Source organism: Chelonoidis abingdonii, unplaced genomic scaffold, assembly GCF_003597395.2.
Source record: "Chelonoidis abingdonii isolate Lonesome George unplaced genomic scaffold, CheloAbing_2.0 scaffold0733, whole genome shotgun sequence".
NCBI lineage: Eukaryota > Metazoa > Chordata > Testudines > Testudinidae > Chelonoidis > Chelonoidis abingdonii.
The window spans coordinates 30,953-54,171 of NW_027424994.1; the positions used below are offsets into that span (position 1 = coordinate 30,953).

Genomic DNA, 23,219 nt, shown 5'->3' on the forward strand with positions numbered 1-23,219 from the left:
GACTCCAGTGCTCACCCACAGCATCCATGATGCTCTGCACACAGGAGATGGAGGCCTGGTCTGGGACCAAGTGGTCTGATCTCCTCCTCTCTGAAATTACAGCATGTAGCAGAAACATCTCTGTCACTCACCTGAGCAATTCACAGCAGCATCTTCCTTATGGTCGCAGTTATCTCACCCCAGAGCTTGGCAGGACAGTCCCAGAGAGATGACTCCTCCCTCTGCAGTTCAACAGCTCCACCCAGATGGGACCAGTCCCCTGCCAAATGCAGCCTCCCCGGGGCAGATACAGCAAATCCACAGCCCAGTAATTTACACACAACGTTAGCATCTGCCATGTCCCAGGAGTCATCACAAACTGTTCCCCAGGAACCTCGGTACCAAACCTCCACTCTCCCGAGCATCTGTCCTCTCCTCCCACGACGCGTAACTTCTCCTGGTCTGGAAATGCAGAAACCTCACATGTTACTGGGATGCTGGGAAAGTCCTTAGGACCAAGAGTGAGACATAAGAAGCAGAGATACCTGTGCAGCTCGTAGAGTTCGGACACTCGGTGAACGGGTTTTGAGTTGGTTTTGCTTTTTTCCTATGGAGAAAAAAAGAGGTGAATGCCTGGCTTGTGTGTGACGTGGGAGTAGAATTTTCTGTATTTAAACTCATAATTTCAGCACTGTATGAACACAAATGTGAACTCTGTCATTTAATACCTAATAATTCGCTATTGAGCTGTTACTCAGACACACAGGCGACATGCACCACTGTGGGGGATTCCAGTCTCGACCAAACTGCACAGTTGGGCCCATCTCTGATTGTCATCCCAAAAGGATTAATAACCACAGAGCTGCCTAATGACAGTCTCTAGGGAGAGGTTTCTTCAGCTCTCACACTACCTTAGTGCACTATGTAACACGGTCTCTTTTATAATTAATTGATTAACTTGCATATTTACTGTTAATCAGACAAATGCTTATACCTATAAAAGATCATGAAACATGTTTGTATCTTGTGCTGAGAATTTAAATCTGCCTACACTGAGATGTGAACAACAAGAATGTTCTGTCCTAACCCTTCAATTAATTAAACACATCACTTATATGTGTTTGCACATACACATGCAGGTAGTTTCAGAATTACCAGCAAGAAATATGGTCTCTTCTGCTCGGTTATCACATGACTTTGGATTCATTGGTCTGATGGGCACTGCCAGAAGGGAGCTGTGCTGCTCACTGCATGCAACGTGGTCCAGCCACGTGGGACAAAACCTGCTCCATATTCAAAGTCTCTTGCAATCTGCCTCCATTTCCACAGTTCAGCTGTTTGCAGACAATTGCTGGGGTGACTCCAGACATCTGATTGGAGCAAACACTTCCCCACGTCCCATTGTAGAAAACCTCCAGCCGTCCAGCACACTCACTGTCGCTCACCAGCCTCAGATCTGTGAACTTACGAAGGAAATGCACAAAGGGGGATTTAAATCACCTGATCTAAAATGAACTGGGGTGTGAAGAGCGAAATCCAGCAATCGCTAATGATTCTGTGCATCGTTCTGCAGAGACAGTGTCAGGTAGAATCGCTCCAAGAATCAGAGACACCTTAGACACCACAGGCACCTTAGAAAAACAGTGGCATCTTGGAGGCCACCAGCAGTACCTACAGACTGTACTAGATAAAGACCAGAAAGATGTGACATTGGCAGGTCAGACGCCAGCTCTTGCCCAGGCTGCAGGCTTTAGCTAAGAACTGAAATCTCATAGCTGGAGAGCAGGCCAGGTCACCTGCTTGTTAGCTTTGCTCAAACTAGATATCATCTTTGAATGTGTTTTGTGTTGAGACTATATGAAATGGTGGTTCGTTGCTGCAGGCATTAATCTCACTTGTAATGTCTCTGCTCCATGCTACAAGAAAATATATTAAATTTTGCTTTAAAGTTTGAAAAATGTTGTCTCTGAACTTGTGGCTCAGGCATGGGAATCATCTTCCTCCCTCCCCATGCCCAAGGACTTTCAAAATCAGATGGGCCATCAAGGATCATCACAATATAAAGGATTGGTTAATGGCCTTATCACACCCAGGGAGCAGCACATGCAGAAGGCCTCCTCCATCACTTTTGAAGGCTGGAAGAGGGGATAAAAATAGTAGATGTGAAGAATTTCATCCTTTTTGCTATTTGAAGTATGACAGGGCTAGAGGCACCAAACTGAAGCCGTAGACACCCAAGGGTTACGGAAATCTTGCAATATCTCCAATACCTCTGGGTGGAGCTGAAGCTTTCTAAGGCTTGGCTACATGGAGAGTTGCAGCACGGTGGTGGCTTTACAGGCTGTAACTCACTCACTGTCCCACATTGCAAGGCATACAGTGCTGTATCTCCTGGCTACACGCTGGTGTACTCCACTCGAGCCTGGGGAATAACGACTGCAGGCTGCGTGATGCAGCACGCTCCGCCAGTGTGGCCACCAAAAGTGGTGTTTTGGCCTCCAGAGGTATCGGAGTATCCCAGAATGCCTGTTCAGCACTCTGCTCATCAGTTTCGAACTCTACTGCCCTGCCTCAGGTGCCGCCCTTTAAATGCCCAAGAATTTTAAAAATCCTCTCCTGTTTGCTCAGCCAGGTGGTGGAGTGCAATCACGTGAATCTTTCCAGTGACCATGCCTCCAATGCCAAACGAGCCCCAGCATGGAGCAATGGCCAGTGCTGGACCTCATCGTGTTTCGGGGAGGAAGCTGTGCAGTCACAGCTGCGTCAGCCATAGGAATTACAATACTATGGGTAGATATCAAGGGCATGCTGGAAAGGATCCATGACAGGAACACTGCAGTGCAGGTTAAAGTGAGGGAGCTGCGAGTGCTTTGCAAAAGCCCGCGAGGGAAACCGCTGCTTCCAGCGCTGGCCCCCATGATCTGCCTTTTTACAAAGAGCTGGACGCTGATACTTGGGTGACCCACGCCAATCAACGACCACGATGGACAACACTCAGAGTGGGGGGGAGGAAAGGGAGAGGAGGAGGAACCGAGAGTGGGGTACTGGGGTGGGGGGAGATACCGGATCCCGGAGGCATGCAGCAGAGCTCTTCTCAAGCGGAGAGGTAGCGAGTCAACAGCAGCTGGTTTGGTGGAGACAAACAGAGGAGCGGGTTCCGGCTAGACGGCTTTTATTTCAGGATGGAAATTTTTGGGGAGAGAGGGAGTTAGGCTGCATGCATGCTGCTCTAGATGTGGAAATAGCGCATGCGATGTGGGTCTTATCACGTCGGTAATCGGCCTTGTAATCTCTTCAAACGTTAGCCAGAGCATGAGCAATGTCGCTTTTGCAAGTTCATTGGAAGAACCGCTGTGGTCCTTGTCCAGTCAGCCTAACATGTCTGCGTCACGTGCCTCAAGGGTGGGGGACCTCATGCAAGACCACAGGCAAGCTGCATAGGGGCAGGGCAGAATCGCATTGCTGTAGAAGATCCTCCTGCTCTTCCAGATGACTCGCAGCAGCAAGAATATCTCCAGGATCAACTCCGTGGAAAACTTGGGAGAGTGTTCAGGTACGGGTGCCTCCTGCAGCTCTTTGCTTTCCCCAGCACACAGAAACCCGGAGGACAGTACATTCTGAAGGCTATCACCCTTACTTACCATTTCGGGGCTCCTGTGGTTATGTGCCTCTCTTTGGGTATGGGAAAATTATACTATGTGAGACGTAAATTCCCTTCATCTGTGGTCGGAAACTGTCCGATATAAAAATGCGCCTCTGTTAGTGGCTTTTTTTGCATTCACAAGCAACCTTGAGATCTCAGTCTGCCCCTGTTATCAACAGTCCTAAAGACTTCCAAAACCTCCGAGAAGAAGCAGAAAAAAGGCAAAACATGCTGCAAGCAGTTATGGATCACTTCTGTCACAGAGGAATCTTAAAGGCAGGACTGATGGGAAAGAGAAAGCAGGATCTTGCCAGAAAAACGGCCAGTGCCAGAAAAAGCAAAAGCAGCTAAAAGCTTCCTGTCACGGTGGACTTTTAATCCAGGCGCTTGTAGCATGCAAGGCCGAGCACTACCGACGCCCGCCCTCCCTCTCCCCAGTCTTTCCCTTGGCCCCAAATCAGCTCAACCCCCTACCCAGCTATCCAGCGTCTTACCACCACCAGCTGCCTCAACACCTGATACATTCACAACCAGCCTGAACTTACGACTCTTACCCTCTGCACTCAACCCCCATCTACCATGAGTATAGGCATCTGAAGGTGCAGCAGTCATTGCACAGCACTTCAGACAGGACATTCAAACCTGGGACTGTACACTTCCTCCCCCCATCCCTCTGCCCTTTTAGTTCCAAATGTTTGTGTGATGTGTCAATACAAGTTATTTCTTCTCAAAAATGAATTATTTGCTGTTGAAAACAGTCTTTATTATGCAGACAATCAAAGATAACTTAGCCCAGGAAGAAAAGCATGCAAATCAGCTTAGGAAAAGATTCCTACCTAACATGCTTAACACTGCACTTCTCCCATGCAAGGCGCAAACATTACTTGTTGGTTTTCAGCCTCAAATTCCTCCCTCAAGGCTCTCTAATCCTTGACGCCCTGTGCTGGGTCTCTGTAGCCCTGCTTCTGGCGTGTGCAAATTCAGCCTCGCCAGGCATTGAACCTTAGAGGTCATGCCTGACTGAATCTTTTCACCTTTCCCTTCACAAAATATTATGTGAGGTTACAGCACTGGTTGGATATAAACCTGTTGGGGATGCGCTTTTCCCCTAAGTCTAGTTCCCATACAGAGATTCACCTGCGCCCTTTAAACGGCAAAGCACACTTCCACAGTTCGATTCGGCACCGTCAGCCTGTAGTTGAACGGTTCACTTCTCTCTTTAGTGACACCAATCAGGACCCACCTCTGCGCTGTGCCTTGGCATTTCGCACCTGCGCCCCCAGGATGATTAAGACCAGGCAGAGCAGGGCCCCCAGGATAATGCAGATGATCACGGGCACGACTCTCCCACTGTCCGTCTGAGGGCGGCGCGGGGGAGCTGGATGGAAATAAACATGCAATACGAGAGATTATCCTATGAGAGTTGTGTGGGGAGGGGAGGAACAGGGAGCTCTCCAGTCACTCATTGCACGGCCCAGGACAGCAGGGTAATGGACTGGGACAATCTATGTGCCATGGGGGCAGCTCACAGGCTGCTGTTTAAATCATGGGCCCTGCTCTGTCTGCTGGAGCTAGCAGACAGGCATCCTCTGGATCAGCAGCGCCTGCAGCTCCCACCCAGGTGTCATTCGCCCTCGGATTTCACAGGCCATGGAAAGGAGCTCCTTCCCTCAGGCTGCAGCTTGCAGCTCATCCCCTGTGACCCAGCACCAGGGAAATTTAACCCTTGATGGGAGGAAGAGGATGCTTTAACTGGGGTATTTGGAGAATCTGTCCTCTCTGTCAGAACTGCAAAGGGAAGGGGAGGAGAGCTGGAGCCTGGACGATGGGAAGGTGATGTGTTAATTCTTGGGGGGAACCTCACCACTGAGAGTCCCTGGTTGTCTCCAGCTGTCACCTCCACAAGCTCCATCAGAGCAGCACAGGGATGCAAGGGCTATGTGGGCTGATGCCTCAGCCAATCTGACCCCACAAAGGTCCCACCCCACAGCATCCATGATGTTCCTGCACACAGGAGATGGGAGGGCCTGGTCTGGGACCAAGGGAATGGGGGCTGGGCTGATCCATCCTCCTCCCTGAAAACTACAGCATGTAGCAGAAACATTTCCTGTCACTCACCTGAACAATTCACAGCAGCATCTTCCTTATGACCACAGTTGCTCTCACCCCAGGGTTTAGCAGGACAGTCCCAGAGAGATGACTCTGTCCCTCGGCAATTCAATTTCTCCACCCAGATGGGACCAGTCCCCTCGCCAAATGCAGCCTCAGCCGGGGCAGATACAGCAGATCCACAGCCCAGTAATTTACACACAACGTTAGCATCTGCTATGTCCCAGGAGTCATCACAAACTGTTCCCCAGGAGCCACGGTACCAAACCTCCACTCTCCCCGAGCATCTGTCCTCTCCTCCCACGACACGTAACTTCTCCTGGTCTGGAAATGCAGAAACCTTATGTTACTGGGGTAACTGGGAAAGTCCTTAGGGACCAAGAGTGAGACAGTGAGAAGCAGAGATACCTGTGCAGCTTGAAGAATTTGGGCACTTGGTAAACGGGGTCTGAGTTGGTTTTGCTTTTTTCCCTATGGAGAGAAAAAGCTGAGTTGAATGCACTGGGTTGTGTGTGTGACGTGGGAGTAGAATTTATCTGTAGTTTAAACCCATAATTTCAGGACTGTATGAACAGAAATGTGAACTCTCAGTCATTTAATACCTAACTAATTTGCTCCAGGTCAACATACACCCAGACTTGTGGGGGATTCCAGTCTTGACCAAAACTGCACACCTTGGGCACATCTCTGATTGTTCATCCCAAAAGGATTAATAACCACAGAGCTGCCTAATGATGGTCTCTAGCGAGAGGCTTTTCTTCGCTCTCACACTACCTTAGCACATTCTATAATTTATTGATTAACTTCCATGTTTGTTGTAAATCAGACAAATGTTTACACTTATAAAACATCATGAAAATACGTTTGTATCTTGTGTTGAGAATTTACATCTGCCTACACTGAGATGTGAACAACAACAAATTCTATCCTAACCATTCAATTAATTAAACATATCACGTATATGTGTGTTTGCACACGTGCATGCAGGTAGTTTCAGAATTACCAGTGCAAGAAATATGGGTCTCTTTTGCTCCTTTATCACATGACTTTGCATCCCAGGGCTCTGATGGGCACTGCCAGAGGGAGCTGTGCTTCTCACTGCATGTTACGTGGTCCAGCCACGTGGGACCAGAACCTGCTCCATATTCAAAGTCTCTTTCAATCTGCCCTCCATCCCCACAGTTCAGCTGTTTGCAGACAATTGTTGGGGTGTCTCCAGAAATCTGATTGGAGCAAACACTGCCCCACGTCCCATTGTAGAAAACCTCCAGCCGCCCAGCACAGTCACGGTCGCTCACCAGCCTCAGATCTGTGAATTCTAGAAGGAAATGCACAAAAAGGGGATTTAAATAATCTGATTCTGAAATGAACAAGGGTGTGAAGAGTGAAATCCCAGCGATTGCTAAAGATCATGTGCACCAATCTAAAGGAACTGCTAGAGAACCACTCCAAGAATGAGAGACTCTTTTATACATCACAGGCCCCCTAGAAATACAGTGGGCATCTCTGGAAGGCCACCATTTACCAGCAGCTACATACAGATTGTAACAGATAAAGGCCGGAAAGGATTGTGACACTGGCATTAGCTGAGAACTGACAATCTCGTAGCTGAAGATCAGGCCAGGTCACCTGTATGTTAGTTTTGCTCAAAACAAGTATTAGTCTTGTAAGAATGTATTTAGTGTTTAGCCTCTATGAAATGGTTGTTATTTGCTGCAGGCATTAATCTCACTTGTAATGTCTGTGGTCCACCCTACAAGAAAATATGTAAGTTTTCCCTTAGAAGTTTGAAAATGTTTGCTCTCAACTTGTGAACTCAGGCATGGGACCCATCCCCCCATCCATCCTGAAGGATTATCAAAATCAGATGGGCCATCAAGGATCACCACAATATACAGGACTGGTTAATGGCCTTATCACACCCACTTTGAAGGCTGGAAGAGGGAAATAAAAATAGTAGATGTGGTGACTGTTCATCTTTTTGGCTGTTTGAATAGTGACAAGGCTAGAGACACCAAACTGAAGCCAGAGATCCCAAGAGGTTACCCCTGGGTCAGCACTGAAGGACATTTGGAATTGACAGATCACTACAACTCTGTTCCTCCTAGGATGTAAATGGTAACTCATTTGTGTAGATGATTGCTTGCTTTAACCTGTAAATAACCCTTTCACTTTTTTTTCCTAGTCAATAAACCTGCATATAGTTTATTACAGGATTGGCTACAGGCATTGTCTTGGTGTAAGATCCAGGGTACCAACTGATCTGGGATAAGTGACTGGTCTCTTGGGACTGGAAGGAACCCGAATGTGGTGTGATTTTTGGTGCGAGTGACCAATTGTCACTAAGTTCAGTTTGTCTGGGAAAATAGATACATGTCTATTCCACTATAACGCGACCTGATATAACACGGGTTTGCATATAGCATGGTAGCAGCAGGGCTCAGGCTGCGCTTTAAAGGGTCCGGGGTTTCGGCTGCTGCAGCCCTTTAAATCCCGCTGGAGCCCTGCCAACACTACCCCGTGGCTGCAGCAGCAGGGCTTGCTGGCCATTTAAAGGGCACTGGATCCCCGCAGTGGCCGGAGCCTGGAGCTCTTTAAATCACCACCGGAGCCCTGCCGCCCCTACCCCAATATAACGAGGTTTCACCTATAACGCGTGTGATGAACTAGGAATGTTCTTAATGTTTTCTCTGAATACTGTTTTGGTGCCTCAGTGTCCCCTAGGCAGTTCCGAAGTATCTGGCAGAGCAAAGGGCCGGTGCACCTAAATGCCTGGCACTCTGTCTCCTAACAACTGATGGCCTGGGCCCCTTCTCTGTAAAGGTGTCAACTGAAGGTGTTGGAGACAAAGAGATCGGGTGACCTCCCGGCCCGGGGAAAGAGACAAAGGCCAGAGAGGAGGGGCTGGAGGGGGTTGTTAGTCTGGAGCTGGCTGTGGACGGGTGAAGTGCTGATGTAGGGGTCTGCCTCGCTGGGCCCCAGAATGGACCAGGCCGAGGGGTGCGGTTCGCTGCATCTACAAGCTCTGTTTTAGACCCTGTTCCTGTCATCAAATAAACCTCTGTTTTACTGGCTGGCTAAGAGTCACGTCTGACTACAAAGTGGGGATGCAGGACCCTGTGGCTTACCCAGGACCCCGCTGGGGCTGGCTCGCTGCGGGAAGCGTACGGAGGGGCAGAGGATGCTGAATGTTCCAAGGAGAGACCCAGGAGGTGAAGACGTGTGAGCTTCTTGCCCTGAACAAATCTGCTCCAAGGGAGAGGAGGCTTCCCAAATTCCTGACTGGCTTGGTGGGGAGCAGTTCCAGAGCATTGTCCGGGGACTCCGTGACAACGTGGTAGGGATTTTTGGCTCCCCACAACCACGTTATAGCGGGGTAGAGGTGTATATTGATCCAGGACTACGTTCTCTTAAGCTGTGTGGCCACATGGCTGCAGTGCGGGATATCAAGGGCCACGTAGGCATGGAGCCACAGGGGCCTGGATTGGAGAGGTGCCTCTTTCCCAGCCCCGAACCTGCTGAAGCTGGGGACAGGCACCTCTCCCTTGGCCCCAGCCCTGGATCTGCCACATCCAGGGAGAGGTTCCTCTCCCCTGATCCCGGATTTACTGCAAGGGGAAAGCAGTGCCTCTCACCTGGCCACAGGCTGCTGCAGCAGGAGAAGGCTGGGAGGAGTCCTCTCTTCCCGTTGCAGCCTCAGGGCAGCCTGCACCCCAAATCATTCATCCATGGCCCTACCTGATAGCCCAGAGCCCCAGCTAGAGCCCTCACCCAACACTTACTCCATCTCTCTGCCCAGCCCTGAGCCCATTCCTGCACCCTGAGCTCTTCATTTCCAGGCATATCCCAGAGTCCTCAATCCTAACCAGAGCCCTTAGGACCCACACTGTTACCCTCTGCCCCAGCCCTGAGCCCCCTCACGACCCCAAACCCCTCATCCTTGTCTCCACCCCAGAGCCTGCACCCCTAGCCAGAACCCGCACACCGCCACTCTCTGCATCAGCCCTGACCTGCCTCCCACTGTCTCAATCTCTCATCCCCAATCCCGCCACACATCACCTCTATGCTGGTGCACATAATAAAATTCATACCATACATGGATGTAAAAAATTAGAGGGAACATTGGTCCAGGAGTTAACATCTGCTACTGTCTTGGTGAAAATCTACTTACAGACACACCACCAGTTTAGGGAATTGCCTTGTTTCTCACCATCTGCCCTGAGGTGAGCACTCAGAGCCATGAGCCACTCCAGAGAGCGTGACCGGGATCATGAGATCAAACAGTTTGACCTTCTGTAAAACAGTTGCATAGAGCCTAATAACTTGAGTCTGATGTAAGCAGAGCTTCCAGAATGGCATCCAGTCTAGACAGAAAGACTTCAAGAGATGCAGAATGCACCATTTCCCTGGTAGTTTGTTCTAATGGTTACTCACCCTCCATGTTAAAAACCTGGGCCTTATTTCTGATGTGAATTTGTCTGGTTTCTGCTTCCAGCCATCGACTCTTGTTCTGCCTTTCTCCATTAGATTAAAGAGCCCTTTAGTAAGTGGTATGTTCTCCTCATGAAGGAACTTATGCACTGTAATCAAGTCACCTCTTGATTGTTCTGATAAGTTAAACAGATTCAGCATCTTAAATCTCTCACTGTAAGTCTTTTATTCAAGCCCTCAGATCGCTTCTGTCGCTCTTCTCTGCTCCCTCTCCAATTTTTGTGGACATCAGAACTGGACACAGTATTTCAGTATCTGTCTCACCAGTACGAGGTATAACACTAAAATGTAGTCCCTCCTCTTACTCATTCCTCCCCTGTTTATACATCCTAGATTTGCATTAGCCCGTTTGCCACACATCCACTGGGAGCTCATGTTCAGTTATTTCTGCACTAGGACCCTACATCCTTTTCAGTCACTGCTTTCCATGATACTGTCTCCTTCGGATACCTGAGATGCACCATTCTAATATAAGAGAAATCTTGCAATATCTCCAGTACCTTTGGGTGGGAGCTGAGGACTTTCTAATGGTGACTCTGGTAGGTAGATACACAAGGGAAAGGGAAGCAGACAGTGAGGGAGAGTTTCGTTCTCAGCGATCACCTTAAACATCTACCCTTCCATTAAATCCCCTGGAAACCAGGCGCACCAGAGCCTTCACAGAACAGACCTGAGCAGAGAACTCCTGCGTCCTCTTTGTGTCTGCAGTTGTGTTGGCCCCAGCTCCTGGAAGGACATGACCAGAGATCGGATTCATTCCCAGAGCAGTTCACATCATCCAGCCAGATCTGCCCGGATCCTTGCCCATAATGAGCAGAGACAGTTGCATTGAGGGCATGTCCACATCCCAGTTGTTTGCAAATGACATTGGAGTCTGACAGATCCCAGGAATCATCACAGACTGTCCCCCAGCTGCCATTGTAATAAATCTCCACTCTTCCGGCACAGCGACCTGCCCCATTCACCAGTCTGATCTGCCTGCTCCCTGCAGGGATAGATACCAGCTGTTAATATGTATTTTCCTATTGAACAGAGAATGTTTGTGAGATTTGGAAATAAATCACCTGAGCAAACAACACCGACGTCCTCAGCAATTCTTGCCTGGGCTGTCTCAGACATGGAGTTGTCACAGAGAGTCAGATGAGTCTCATTTCCTGCACACTGGACCCTTCTCAGCCCCACAGGGCCCGTTCCCTGCTCGGACTTAGGTGGGTTATAAACTTTCTCAGCGACTCCACACTCGAGCTCCCTGCACACCACACTGGCATCATTCATGTCCCACTGGTCATCCAGCACTCTGCCCCATGCACCACGGAGGGAAATCTCAACTCTCCCATCGCACCGGCTCTCTCCATTCAGCAGTCTGAGTGATTCAAAGCGACCTGGGCTCAGGAGAGATGGGAAACACACTGAAACCGTTCCTGTCATACACTAGAAATAATACAGAGTGTGCATGAAATTATGGACTGTTTCTCAATAAGAAGGTATAAGCCAGTGATAAGAGTGTGTCACAGAGTTAAAGGGAACAGCCTCTGTCAGAAGACACTTATTCTTTTGACTCTATAAGTGGAAGGTGCTATAAGGATTGTAACACTCTGAGCTTGACACAAGGGCTTGCTAGCAGCCCCTGTAAATGAGGGAGAGAGGGAATTCCTGCAGGTTACTGATTGGGAAAATAGTCTCTGTGTGTGGTGGTGGAATGGCTGCTGAGGTTTGTAGTCACTTTATCCAGGCTTAAATGCCTGGAAGCCAGTGATTGGTGTCTGCACAAGCACTTAGCAGGTGGGTAGTGAGTGATTTAGGCAAGTTTGCGTTGAGGGAGTTTGGCCAATGGAAGAGCAGGGCTCATGGTGGTCAGGAACAGGTTATTGTTGGTAAATTCTCTTAGTTCCCTCTGATCTTTGTTCAGTAGGTGGCAACCTTCTTGGTTCACCTGGGTCCAATGCAGGAGCTCCCAGAGTGTGATAGTTCTCAGCACTGGTTGCTCTGACTGGAGTTGTTCTCTGAAGTGTGGTGTAATCTCTGAGCCCAATGTGAGATTCCAGCTGATCAATTCACATCACACTAAGCAGGGGGGTTTTTTGTTTTTTTTTCTTGGGGCGGGCAGGGATGGGGTTGTTCTCTATTGATTAATATTGTGACTTCCTTGGGATGTGAATCTCAGTGTTTGTGTGTGTCTCTGAATCAGTGAGTCCTAGAGTAAGGTGGTAAGTTAGGAATTACTCACCGAGTTCAGACCCAGGTGCAGCCAGGAGAGACTGACAATGGTAAAAGACAACAGTAGAGTCAGTGCAGGGGACACTCACTATCTGTGTCAGGTACAGTATGTGCTAGTATGACAACCTGCCGGGTGCAGTGTGTGTGCACTGGATCCAAACAGCTCAAGGATCTTGGTAGCCAAATAACATTTCAAAGCTAAGAGTGAAATCTTGGCCCCACTTAAGGCAATGGTAAAACCTCCATTGACTTCAACAGAGCCAGCAGTTCGCCCTAAGACTGGAGCAGGAGAATGCCTGTGTGCAGCTCCTGTATTGCAAGGATGTAGCCAAGGGTGGGCCGTGAGCCACCCAGTTTGCATTCAGACCCACTCAGATCAAGGCCGAAGCCTCCGAATCCACAGGCTAGTACTCCCATCCCCGGCTCAGTGTCCACCAACCTGGGTTCTCCTGCTGGCGCCATGTGCTGCTTCCCTGGTCTCTGACCCCAGTGCTAGCTCCGTGGGGGGTGTGCCTTGTGGGGGCAGAGGTGGTTGAAATCCAGGGCTAGTGCTGGGGCCAGAAACCAGGGCAGCAGCTCCTAGCATCAGCAAGAAAGGGATGCAGCTGGGCTGACTGACACAAAGCCAGGGTCAGGAAGGGAGCATGGAGCTCGAGCCCCCAGTGGGACCCCTCTTCTCCACAAGGGCACACCTAGGTGACCAGATGTCCCGATTTTATAAGTACAGTCCTGGGGCTTTTTCTTACATAGGTGTCTATTACCTCCCACAACCTGTCCAATTTTTCACATTTGCTATCTGGTTACTGTAGGCACACCCAGCAGCCTGTGTGGCCTGGGCAGCCTCAGCTTTGAGTACCTGCTGAGCAGTAAGGGCCGGCTGGAATGGGTGGAGGGAGGCAATCCCCTCCTCTCTCCTGCTCCCTCCCCAGGACACTGGATCCCTCCTGCACCCTTCCCTTTGCCCCTCTCATCACTACCCACCCCCCGAAAGCTGAGGCCCACCCAGGTTTCCTATCCTAGCTGTGCCACTAGTGTAGTGTGAGGGTAGAGAGTAGATTTGGGGCTTTCCGAGAAGGCTCAAGGATATAACTGGGTACCACCGCCCATCAGGAAGGTCAAATGGGATCACAGCAGATGGAGCTCGTATGGAAGGGACCAGGTGTTTTTCCTTAGAAGGGATTTTCCATGCAGCAAATGTAGGGAGAAATCAGCATTTTCATGTGCTAAGAAGTTCCCTCCAAGAACTAGGGTATGGGCTGGGTAGCAAGTTAGGAGAGGCAGGGCAGGGCTGCAGGGAATTCACTTAGGAATACAGGTAGCAGCATCTGTGAGAAGCAGGAGAACTGCGAGGTGAATTGCTCCCAAGGTACAAAGGTATCAGCAGTAAAGAGGAGAGTAGATGTATGTTTTGAGTACTGGGCAGGGCCTTATAGGCTTAGTCATGGTGTGAACCAGTGACTCTGGGCTCTGTGGGTACAGTCCTGGAAGCTACGTGTCCATTAGGAAGAAGGTTGAAATCCCTATGGAGATACTGTACATGGATTTGAAGATGGGGCACAGAAGGGGTTTGCAACTTCATTCAGCAGAAGCAGGGCTGGCTCTCGCTTTTTTGCCACCCCAAGCAAAAAAATTTTGGCTGCCCCCTCTACCAGCCCTGGGTTTCTCTCCCCTTCCCCCCCCCCCCTCACCACACACCAACCCTTGCCACCCACGTGCTGGGCTTTCCCCTTTTGCTCCCCACCAGTGTCCTCTCCCAGGCCTCTGCCACCCGCCCTTGGCTTCCCCTCTTCCCCTCCTATCAGTGCGCCCACACCACACACCTCTTGCGCCCCGCCCTGGGTCACTGGTAACTCGCTTCCAGGAGGGTCATTTAGCAGGATTTTTGGATGTGTACAGAACACAGACAGGATTAGTTCCATGTGTTACAAGCTGCAATAAAGTGGAGCAATTTTCAGCTTGTGTGATTGGAGGATATCTGGATGCATTATTAAGACTGTCCTCCATAAATGAGGAAAAGTGAGGTGCCTTATTATTCCTTTTGTTCCACCCTTTCTTTCTTATGGGGAATTTGCCAAGCAATATCACTGTCTTCCTTTTAACAACAAACAAGCAAAAGGCAATGGCTGTTGAAAAATAGCCTTCCAGTCCTAATAGACCACTGGGAGCATTTCTTGCTCAATTTTTCCTACTTTTTCACAGCAAGTTACAGTGGATCAGATATCTTTGATTTGGGAGAAATGACGTAACAGCTGCCAAAACTGAGCTTGAGCGCTCCTGAATTTTGAAGTGGTTCAAATCTGGAAGGCAGTGCTGTGTGTGTGTGGCGGAGGAGGGGCTGTGGGCTCTGCGGGGGAGCACAGCAGCATGTATGCAGCAGCTTCTGGAGCTGCACGGAGCCAGAACACGCTGGCCTGAGTGGTACAATAAGGAGGCTGGGGGTTGGGGATACGGGGGATTCTGGGGGGCAGTCAAGGGACAAGGAGAAGGGGGGGTTGAACGGGGCAGAGATTAGGGGGGCAGAGAGGGGACAGGCAGCAGTTGGATAGGCATGGGAGTCCCAGGGTTTGTCAAGAGGACAGGTAGGGTGGGGTCTTGGGGAAGTTAGGGGCAGGGGTCCCGGGAGGGGTGATCAGGAGACAGGGAGCAGGGGGAGTTGATGGGTTGGGTTTCTGTGGGGGCAGTCAGAGGGATGGATGGTGGCAGGCTGGAGCTTCCCTCCCCTGAGTGAGTGTCTGTTTTTTGATGTTAAAATATGGGTCTCTCCCTACCACTCTTCACTCACAGCAGTCTCCCACATGAGGTCCCCCTCCTTCCTTTCCAGTTGCTAGTGGCCAAAGGGAATGCTAGAATGTAGTTCTTTCCCTGTTCCAGGGCTGCTCTATAGGGATGGGAGCTAACAAGAACTTACAGCTCCCCAGAGTCCCTGTTGGTTCTCAGCTCATGCCGCCCCTGCAGATCGGGCTGCCTCAAGCAGGTGCTGTAGCTAGTGTGCCTAGAGCTGCCTTGTTCTGACAGAGAGAGGTGTGTGCAAGCTCAGCAGCTAGTCTCTATCACCACAGGTGTTGGTCCAATCAACGATATACCTCAGCCCAATGCTGTCTCTCTAACCCTCTTCATCAGATTTCAGTTTTCATTTCAGTTGGATTATACAAATTCGCCACAACTACTACTCGCCAAGGTTCAACTCCACCCCTGAGGGGGGGTATCCTTTGGTGAGGAAAGCAGACGATCCCAATGGCCTTTTGGTCTTACCAGGTCTGTGGATCTATAGACCCAGAAGACGGGCTCCATTTAGCCACAAGAGAACCAGATTGGCTGGCCATTAAAATTATGTTTTCTAGTGAATTATTTTTCCCACAGGGGATAAATTGGGGTTGTGCAGCATCAGGTTGTTGCCTATACGACCCCTGCCTCATTCACTTTAGAAACTGGAAGGCCTGTAGAGAATAAGCAGCGGAGCGCAGGAAGAACTAGGATGCTCCTGTTAAGAGCAGTGACCGTCATTCTCTAGAGCTCAGTTCTGTTCCTGCCTCTGCCGCAGACTTCACAGGTGATGCTGAGCAGGTCTCTTAAGCCAGTTTTTATGGAGTGTGATTTGCAGAAGTACTGAGCACTCTCAACTGCTGCTAGGGTCAAGACAAGATGTGGCTGCTCAGCTCTTCTGAAGCCAGACAGTGTGGTTGGAGGAAATGAGCACAGGGCTGCAAGTAAAAACACCGAGTTTTATCCTGTCTCTGCTGCTGACTCACTGGATGGCCTTGGGCAAATCACTTCGCTTTTCTCTTTCAGTTTCACCATTTGTAAAATGGAGTTAATAATACTACTTATTACCTGCTTCCCTGGAGTTTGGTGAGGTTTTATTAATGTCTGGAGAATACTTTGAACACACAAAGCTCTGCAGAAATGGTGAGTACTATGAAGAATTAAGCCCTGAGGGTCTCAGGTTGCTGCCCACTCACCCCAAGTTTAGAATTTTGGCTTTAATCATTGTATGTAAAATTTTCAAAAGCAGCTAAATGATGTAGGAGCCTAAGGGCCATCTTCAGGAGTGACTTAGGCAGCAAGAGGGAGAAGCCTGCATGGTTCTTGGGCTCCTAAGTTACTGGATTTAAGTCTCTAAGTCACTTAGGCATTTTTGAAAATGTTATTCTTGGGCTTCTAAGTGCCTACATCACTTTTGAAATAGGTATCATAAAATTCTGCTATCTCCTGGGGTGTTATGAAGAAAAATTCATTAATGTTTGTGTTTAGCATTCTCATATTACAGTGATAACCACTATAGAAAAACCCATGAAGAAGTTAATTCTGTATTCAGTGCAGTGTTTGTATGGTATATAGAGTGAATAAGGCCCTAGATCACATGATGAATGATAAGGATAAAAAGACATATTCAACAGCTCCCCCATCACCTGAGCACCATCCTCCCAGTGCACTGAAGGAGGCAGGAGCAGGGGGTGGGTGAGAATAATAGGAGGTGTGCATATAATTAGACTCTATCATAATGTATATGCACAAGGCAGGGCGGGGGGCTGAATTAACATTTCACAGGTAACCTTAACTCTGGTATTTTCTAATTCTTGTGCCTTTGGCTTTGACTAAATAAACTAAATAGTGTGGTTTAATATTTTATTTTTTAAAAATAAAATGTAAATATTAGAGTGGGTCAACAATCCAAATTTTTTTCTGTGAAGTATTTCGAATGCAATATTTCAATTTTTACACGGATCTGAGATACTGGCACGTGGAAATGGAATGAAAATTTTTGTTGAACTAAAATATTGATTCATTTCAGCTTTTGGAAAATGAAACATTCATTTTCCTTTCCAAAATTCATTTTCCTTTCCTTTCCTTTCCTTTTTGGATTTATAGGTTTGCCACTTCCTCCCTGCTTCTATTTTTTACCTCTTCTTTCACTGTAAAAATTTAGAAAAAAGTAAAAAAGTAAGAACGCAGGGGGGAAAGTCTTTGGATTTTTTTCAGTTGGAAAGGTGTGAAGAAAGTAACAAAAAAAAAATGAAAAACCAGCAAAAAATCCCATACAAGTGAGTGAAATCATTTCTTTCTCTGTGGTGTGCTACCAAAAATACCTATAGGAACTCATGTGAGAAAAGGGAGATGGTGATTTTCAGCAGTTTATAATTCAGACAAACCTGGAAGGAATCTCCTTGCACTAGGAGAAGGCACCTCCCTGGCCCCAGCACTGACCCCTTCCCAAATTGCAAAGGCTGCAGCAATCAAGGCAGGTGTGAGAGCTTACCAAGAAGTGCTGAGAATAATTTTATACTAGAAAGTGTGAAGCAACCTCCATATTAGGAGTCATGACCAGCTCCACTCTAATTACTATTGGAGAAGGCTGGGGACAATGAAATGATGACATTTATGTAACCTGAAGGACAAAGTGCTGCCCCTGCTCCGCTGCCCTGCGTAAAGGATGGAGTTGTTGATGTTTTTAGTGGAGAATCCAGGGCTTTCCCAGGTCACAACTATTCTTTTGTGATAATATTATTTACTTACATTGTATCTTCAATACATTTACTATTATTATACGTGGTTTAGGATCTAGCTCCCCCTTCCCTTGCTGTGCCCTGAGGTTCCCTTGCTCCGGGGGCAGCGTCACACACTGAGGGGCAGGTGTCCTTAATCCTCATCTCTCCTGCACTTACCTGAACAAATCACACTGGCATCATTGTAGTGTGAGCACTGGGAAGCTCCCAGGGCAGTAACAGGGCAATGGTCCAAATGGGTTTCAATCCCTTTACAGTGAAATGTGTCTGTCCAGATAGAGCCGGTTCCTTTTCCAAAGTACCCTCCTCCTGGGGCTGATACAGCAAATCCGCAGTCGAGCTGATGACAGAGAACGTTGGCATCTAATAAATCCCAGCGTGAGTCACAGAGGGTTCCCCAGGCACCATGAATCTGGATCTCCACCCTCCCTGAGCACGCTGTGCTGCCGTTCACCAGCCGGAAACCTGTGTGCCCAGGGGAGAAGGGAGAAGGGGTTTAGAGAGGGAGCATTTAAGATATTTTATTTTAAATAATAAAGAAAAGGAAAGTCGGGGGGATTGAACCCATTCCCATTATATTGGATTGTTTAGGTTTTACTAGAAGCTGGTAGCAGCCCTATTATCCCAGCTCCCTACAGAGTTAAATCATTTATTGCTGCACCCTGCTCTAGAATACACAACACTGGGATTTTAGAGACATGCCAAATTCTTACGTGAGCATATGACACTTGCATGTGAGCATGTAGGTCTCCTGTGTGATACCCTGGGACAGTACACGTGGTGTGACTCATTCCCTACACACTGGAAATTCCTCACTCCAGATGGTCCACGTCCTTTTCCGAAGTGAGCTCCTCCTGGGATAGATAGAGCTGTTCCACACTGTAGTCCGTTACAGATAACACTGGCAGCTTTGAGATCAAAGTGTGCATCACAGATTGTAGCCCAGGTGTGTTTTATGTTTTACTTTCCACACGTCCGGAGCAAGCACTGTCCCCTCCAACCAGCTTGAGCTCAATGTGTCCTAGAAAGCCAATGGAAGATGAAAATACAAAGGAGCCTTACAGAGTTAGGTGTTCCACTGCCCTAGAACCTTGGCCAAAAGCCCGTCCTGGTGCAGTGGGGCAGTGCAGGCAGCAATTAGAAATAAAAAAAAAAAAAAGTACAAAAACGGAAAGAGGGGAATTCAATAGTAATCAATATACATTAGAAATTATTGAAAATCGATAAGGGAAGCTAAAGCTAGCAGGGAAAAAAATCCATGTTTGGCAGGGCTATGAACAGTAATGAGAATTTTTAAAAATATATTAGAAGCAAAACAAACAAACAAATCCTAACAAAAGGTGTAGGCCCATTACAAATGGAGATGGTAAAATATTTATAAGGATGCCAATAAAGCAGAAGTGTTCAATAAACATTTCTGGTTTTGGATAGAAGCAGGATGTGTTTTCATACTATGTGAAAGGGTGAACCACTCTGCAGTCCATTGGCATCTAAGGAGGATGTTAACAGTATCTACTGGGATAAATTTTTTTAAAAAATCAGCAGGCCTGAATAGCTTATCAAATCTTGGAATAATATGAAATGTAGGCTGGAAGGAACCTCACGAAGTCAGCTAGACTATCGCCCCACACCACGGCAGCTCCAGGCACCAGTGCAGCAAGCGCATGCCAGGGTGCTGCAAGCCACGGGAGTGGTGGCTGCCAGTTGCTGTGAGGGGCAGCAGTCAGTCTGCCTTTGGCAGCATGTCTGTGGGAGGTTCCGCCGGTATTTCGGCGCAAGATCTGGTGGACACTGAAGGAGCGGGGACCCTGGTGGACCTCCTGCAGAAATGCCGCCAAATCCATGTGACCGAGGAAACATGGACTGACTGCTGTGCTTGGGGCAGCAAAAAACATAGAGCCCATGCCATGACAGGTTTAAGTATATATCTAGTCCATCTCTATAGACGTTAGTATCTAACTTGTTCTTAAAAGTCACCGATGACAGGGATTCCACTTATTACCTTATACTTAGAAGGTTTTCCTAATATCTGACCTGACTCTCCCTTGCTACAATCTAAGTGGATTACTCCTTGTCCTATCCATCATAGACAGAAAGCCCAAATAAGACACAGTGCTCCAGCTGAGATCTCACCAGTGCTGAGTACAGCAGGACAATTACTTCCTCTGTCTTACATATGACAATTCTGTTAATAAAATCAGAATGACATTTCCTGTTTTCAAAAACAGCATTATCACTCATTTTCTGTCTCTGATCCAATATAACCCCAGAACATTTTCTGCAGTGCTGCTGCCTAGTCAGTTATTTCCCCGTTTTGGATTTTTTGCATTTCATTTTCCCTTCCTAAGTTTAGTACTTTGTACTTGTTTTTTACTGAATTTTAATTTACTGATTTCAAGCCCAATTCTCCAGTGTGTCAAGGTCATTATGAACTCTGATACTCTCATCCAAAGAGCTTTGTAACCGCTCCAGGTCTGTATCATCCACACATCTTATAAGTTTATTCATCTACTTCATCATCCAAATCATAAGGAAAATATTGAATAGTACCAGGTCCAGGAGAGTGATATTATTTATGTATCCATAGGAACACAGTGACGGGATAGTTTAATGTGTGAGCCCCAGCTGCTGCTGTCTGTTGCAGTGACCAGAGCTTGGGAGTCTACGGCCACTCTGGCACTGGCTGTTGCAGAGATGTTACTGCTCTGGTGCCTGCTGGGCTGTTGGCAGCGCCTCCCTGCTGGGGACACCACATGCTGGACTCCTGCTCCCTCCTCCTATTCCTGTATCTCCTTCCCTTCCCCATCCCATCCCCTGCCGCTGCTCATTCCCCCTCCCATCCCCTTCCTCTCGCCCCTGTCCCTTGCCCCATCCCGCTCTCCCAGTGTCCTCTGCCCCCCTGCAGGTACTCACCCTTCTGCAGGAAATGGGCAGGCACTAGGACCCAGGAAGCAGTGTCCAGCTGCAGTGGTAGCAACCGGAGCAGCTACCCTCAACCTCAGGAGAAGTGACTCCATCCCGATCCCTCTGCTCCCTACACCAAACCTGCATGCCCCCTGCTCGCCCCATGCCTTGCCTCTGCCAATGCCCCCCTGCACTCTTCCAAACCATGCCCATCGTATCTATCCTGTGCACTGAATGAGGGAGGGGTCTCATGGAGTCCCAGTTTCCTCCCTGTTCTCTGTGCTGTCCCACCCCTCTGGGACCCTCATCTATTCTGTTTCTCACTCTTACTCTTGCCTTGGGTTGTCCTGTTTGCTCCCAGCCCCAGTTTCCCTCCTTGGATGCCTCATCCAGTCTCAGGGTTTCTCTCTACACACACTTAGTTTGTGGCAAACGGGTGTAAATTCACCTTGCACGAGCCTGCTGCACACTGAGTGTCCATGTGGAGCTTGCTGCTGCGCACTAACATTTCCCTAGTGCTTGGAAATGGGATAGATCAATGCACACAAGGGAACTGTTAGGGCTTCTCTTCGTTACCACACTAAATCAGTGTCACTGTATCGATAAAGCGATGCCGATTTACCACGTCTGGTGAAGACGCATTATGTCGATGGGAGAGCGCTCTCCTGTCTTCATAATTAGTCCACCTCATTGAGAGGCAGAAGCTCTGCTGGCGGGAGCGTGTCTTCTGCTGACATAGTGTGATGCAGACACTGCTTTAAGTCAATGTAAGTTACATTACTCCGGGTAGGGTAGTTTTTTTTTCACACTCTGAGCCACGTAACTTACATCAACTTAAGAAGTAGTGTAGACAAGGCCTCAGTGTGCAGCCACACTGTCCTCATGGACACTTGGTGCATGGCAGGACAGTGCAGGGTAGATTTACACCCCATCTTCCCACAAACTAAATGTTCACATAGATCTTCTCTCAGTCTTCCCCCGTCACTCTGGCTGCTTATTCATCTTGTCGCACAGTTACTCTTAGACTCCCCCGACACTCTGGTTCCTGATCTGATCTGTTTTTCCTTACTCACCTCCAGTTCCTCCCGACTTCTTCCCAGTCCCAGACTCCTCACCCAGTCAATCCCAGTTTCCCCAGCTCCCAATCTCCTTGATCAGCAAGTCACAGTCTCTCCCCACCCACTCCCTGTCCTAATGACCCTGCATAGCCAGTCCGAGCCTCTTTCCCTCTCCTCCTGGTCCCAGTCTCCTTGCCCAGCCAGTCCCCATCTCCCGCTTTCTCTCCCAGTTCCAGTTTCTCTCCATCCACCAGATTCCAGGCTCAGAATATTCCCCCTGCATCCTTATCCTCATCTACTTTCCCCTCTCACCTCGGTCTGTGTTCAATTCCGGCAGCTTCCTTCCCACACTGCCTCAGCCCAATAGGTGGAAACAGTCTCCCTCATTTCAGTTCTATTGCCTGGTGCCTCGCTAGCCCATAGCAGCCAGGAGCATAATTTCAGCATAATTTTATTGGTTACACATCTTGCCACTGCTGCAGCCCATCTTTGGGGACCGTCACCATGTTGTGACAAAGGGGCTTGTGTGCTCCAATGATCCTGAGAGCTATGCTGTCGGGAGCTTCATTTTTCTTCAAATTTGATATAATAATATCAATCACGAAGCTCTTTGGAAGGTGCTGGACAGATTTGGCTGCCCTCCAAAATTTATTAACGGAGTTCACATTCAGTAGAGAAAGGATGGGCGGCTTATTAATCTTTGATGTTTCCGCTTTAAGTCTAAGGTCCTCAAGGTGTCCATTACTGACCTTCAGTACGCTGATGACTGTGTCATCGTCACACACACTGAGAATGCCCTTCAGTCCACACTGCATTTTTTTTGCACAAGCTTATCGACACCTATGATTCTCACTCAATATCAAGAAAACTAAACTAAAGTGCTCCATCAGCCTGCTTCAGGCCTTGCACATGACCCACCAGAAACCACCATCTAGGGACAGACCTTGAAGAGAGTTGAGGACTTCTGTTACCTCAGTAGCCAACTTTCTCAAAATACAAACATTCACAGTGAGATCCAGCACAAGATCCATTGTGCAAGTGTTTCCTTTGCGAAACTGCTCTTGCGCATTTTCACAGACCGTGACCTATGGAAGGACACCAAGATCCAGGTCTATGAGACAATTGTTATTCCTACACTCCTTTATAGATGCAAAACCTGGGTGACCTATCAACAGCATCTCAAGAGCCTGGAGAGGTACTACCAATGATGCCTACAGAAGATCCTTTGCACCAAGTGGAAAGATTGTTCCAGTAACACCAGCATCCTCATTGAAGCCAATGCCACCAACATTAAAGCAATGATCCACACTCACC

General features: G+C 48.4%; 1 protein-coding gene across 1 annotated transcript in view; it reads right to left on the reverse strand.

Moving 5' to 3' along the window:
* Nucleotides 1-18,964, reverse strand: part of LOC116833583 (scavenger receptor cysteine-rich type 1 protein M130-like) — a gene marked incomplete at its 5' end in the record, with an annotated part of 38,320 nt that extends 19,356 nt beyond the window's left edge. Inside the window, 9 exon segments of the mRNA XM_075061433.1 lie at nucleotides 4,866-5,000; nucleotides 5,741-6,055; nucleotides 6,140-6,202; nucleotides 6,735-7,049; nucleotides 10,893-11,021; nucleotides 11,287-11,604; nucleotides 18,103-18,420; nucleotides 18,660-18,891; nucleotides 18,894-18,964. Coding sequence (XP_074917534.1) covers nucleotides 4,866-5,000; nucleotides 5,741-6,055; nucleotides 6,140-6,202; nucleotides 6,735-7,049; nucleotides 10,893-11,021; nucleotides 11,287-11,604; nucleotides 18,103-18,420; nucleotides 18,660-18,891; nucleotides 18,894-18,964 — 1,896 coding nt within the window.
* Nucleotides 18,965-23,219: the final 4,255 nt, after the last annotated feature.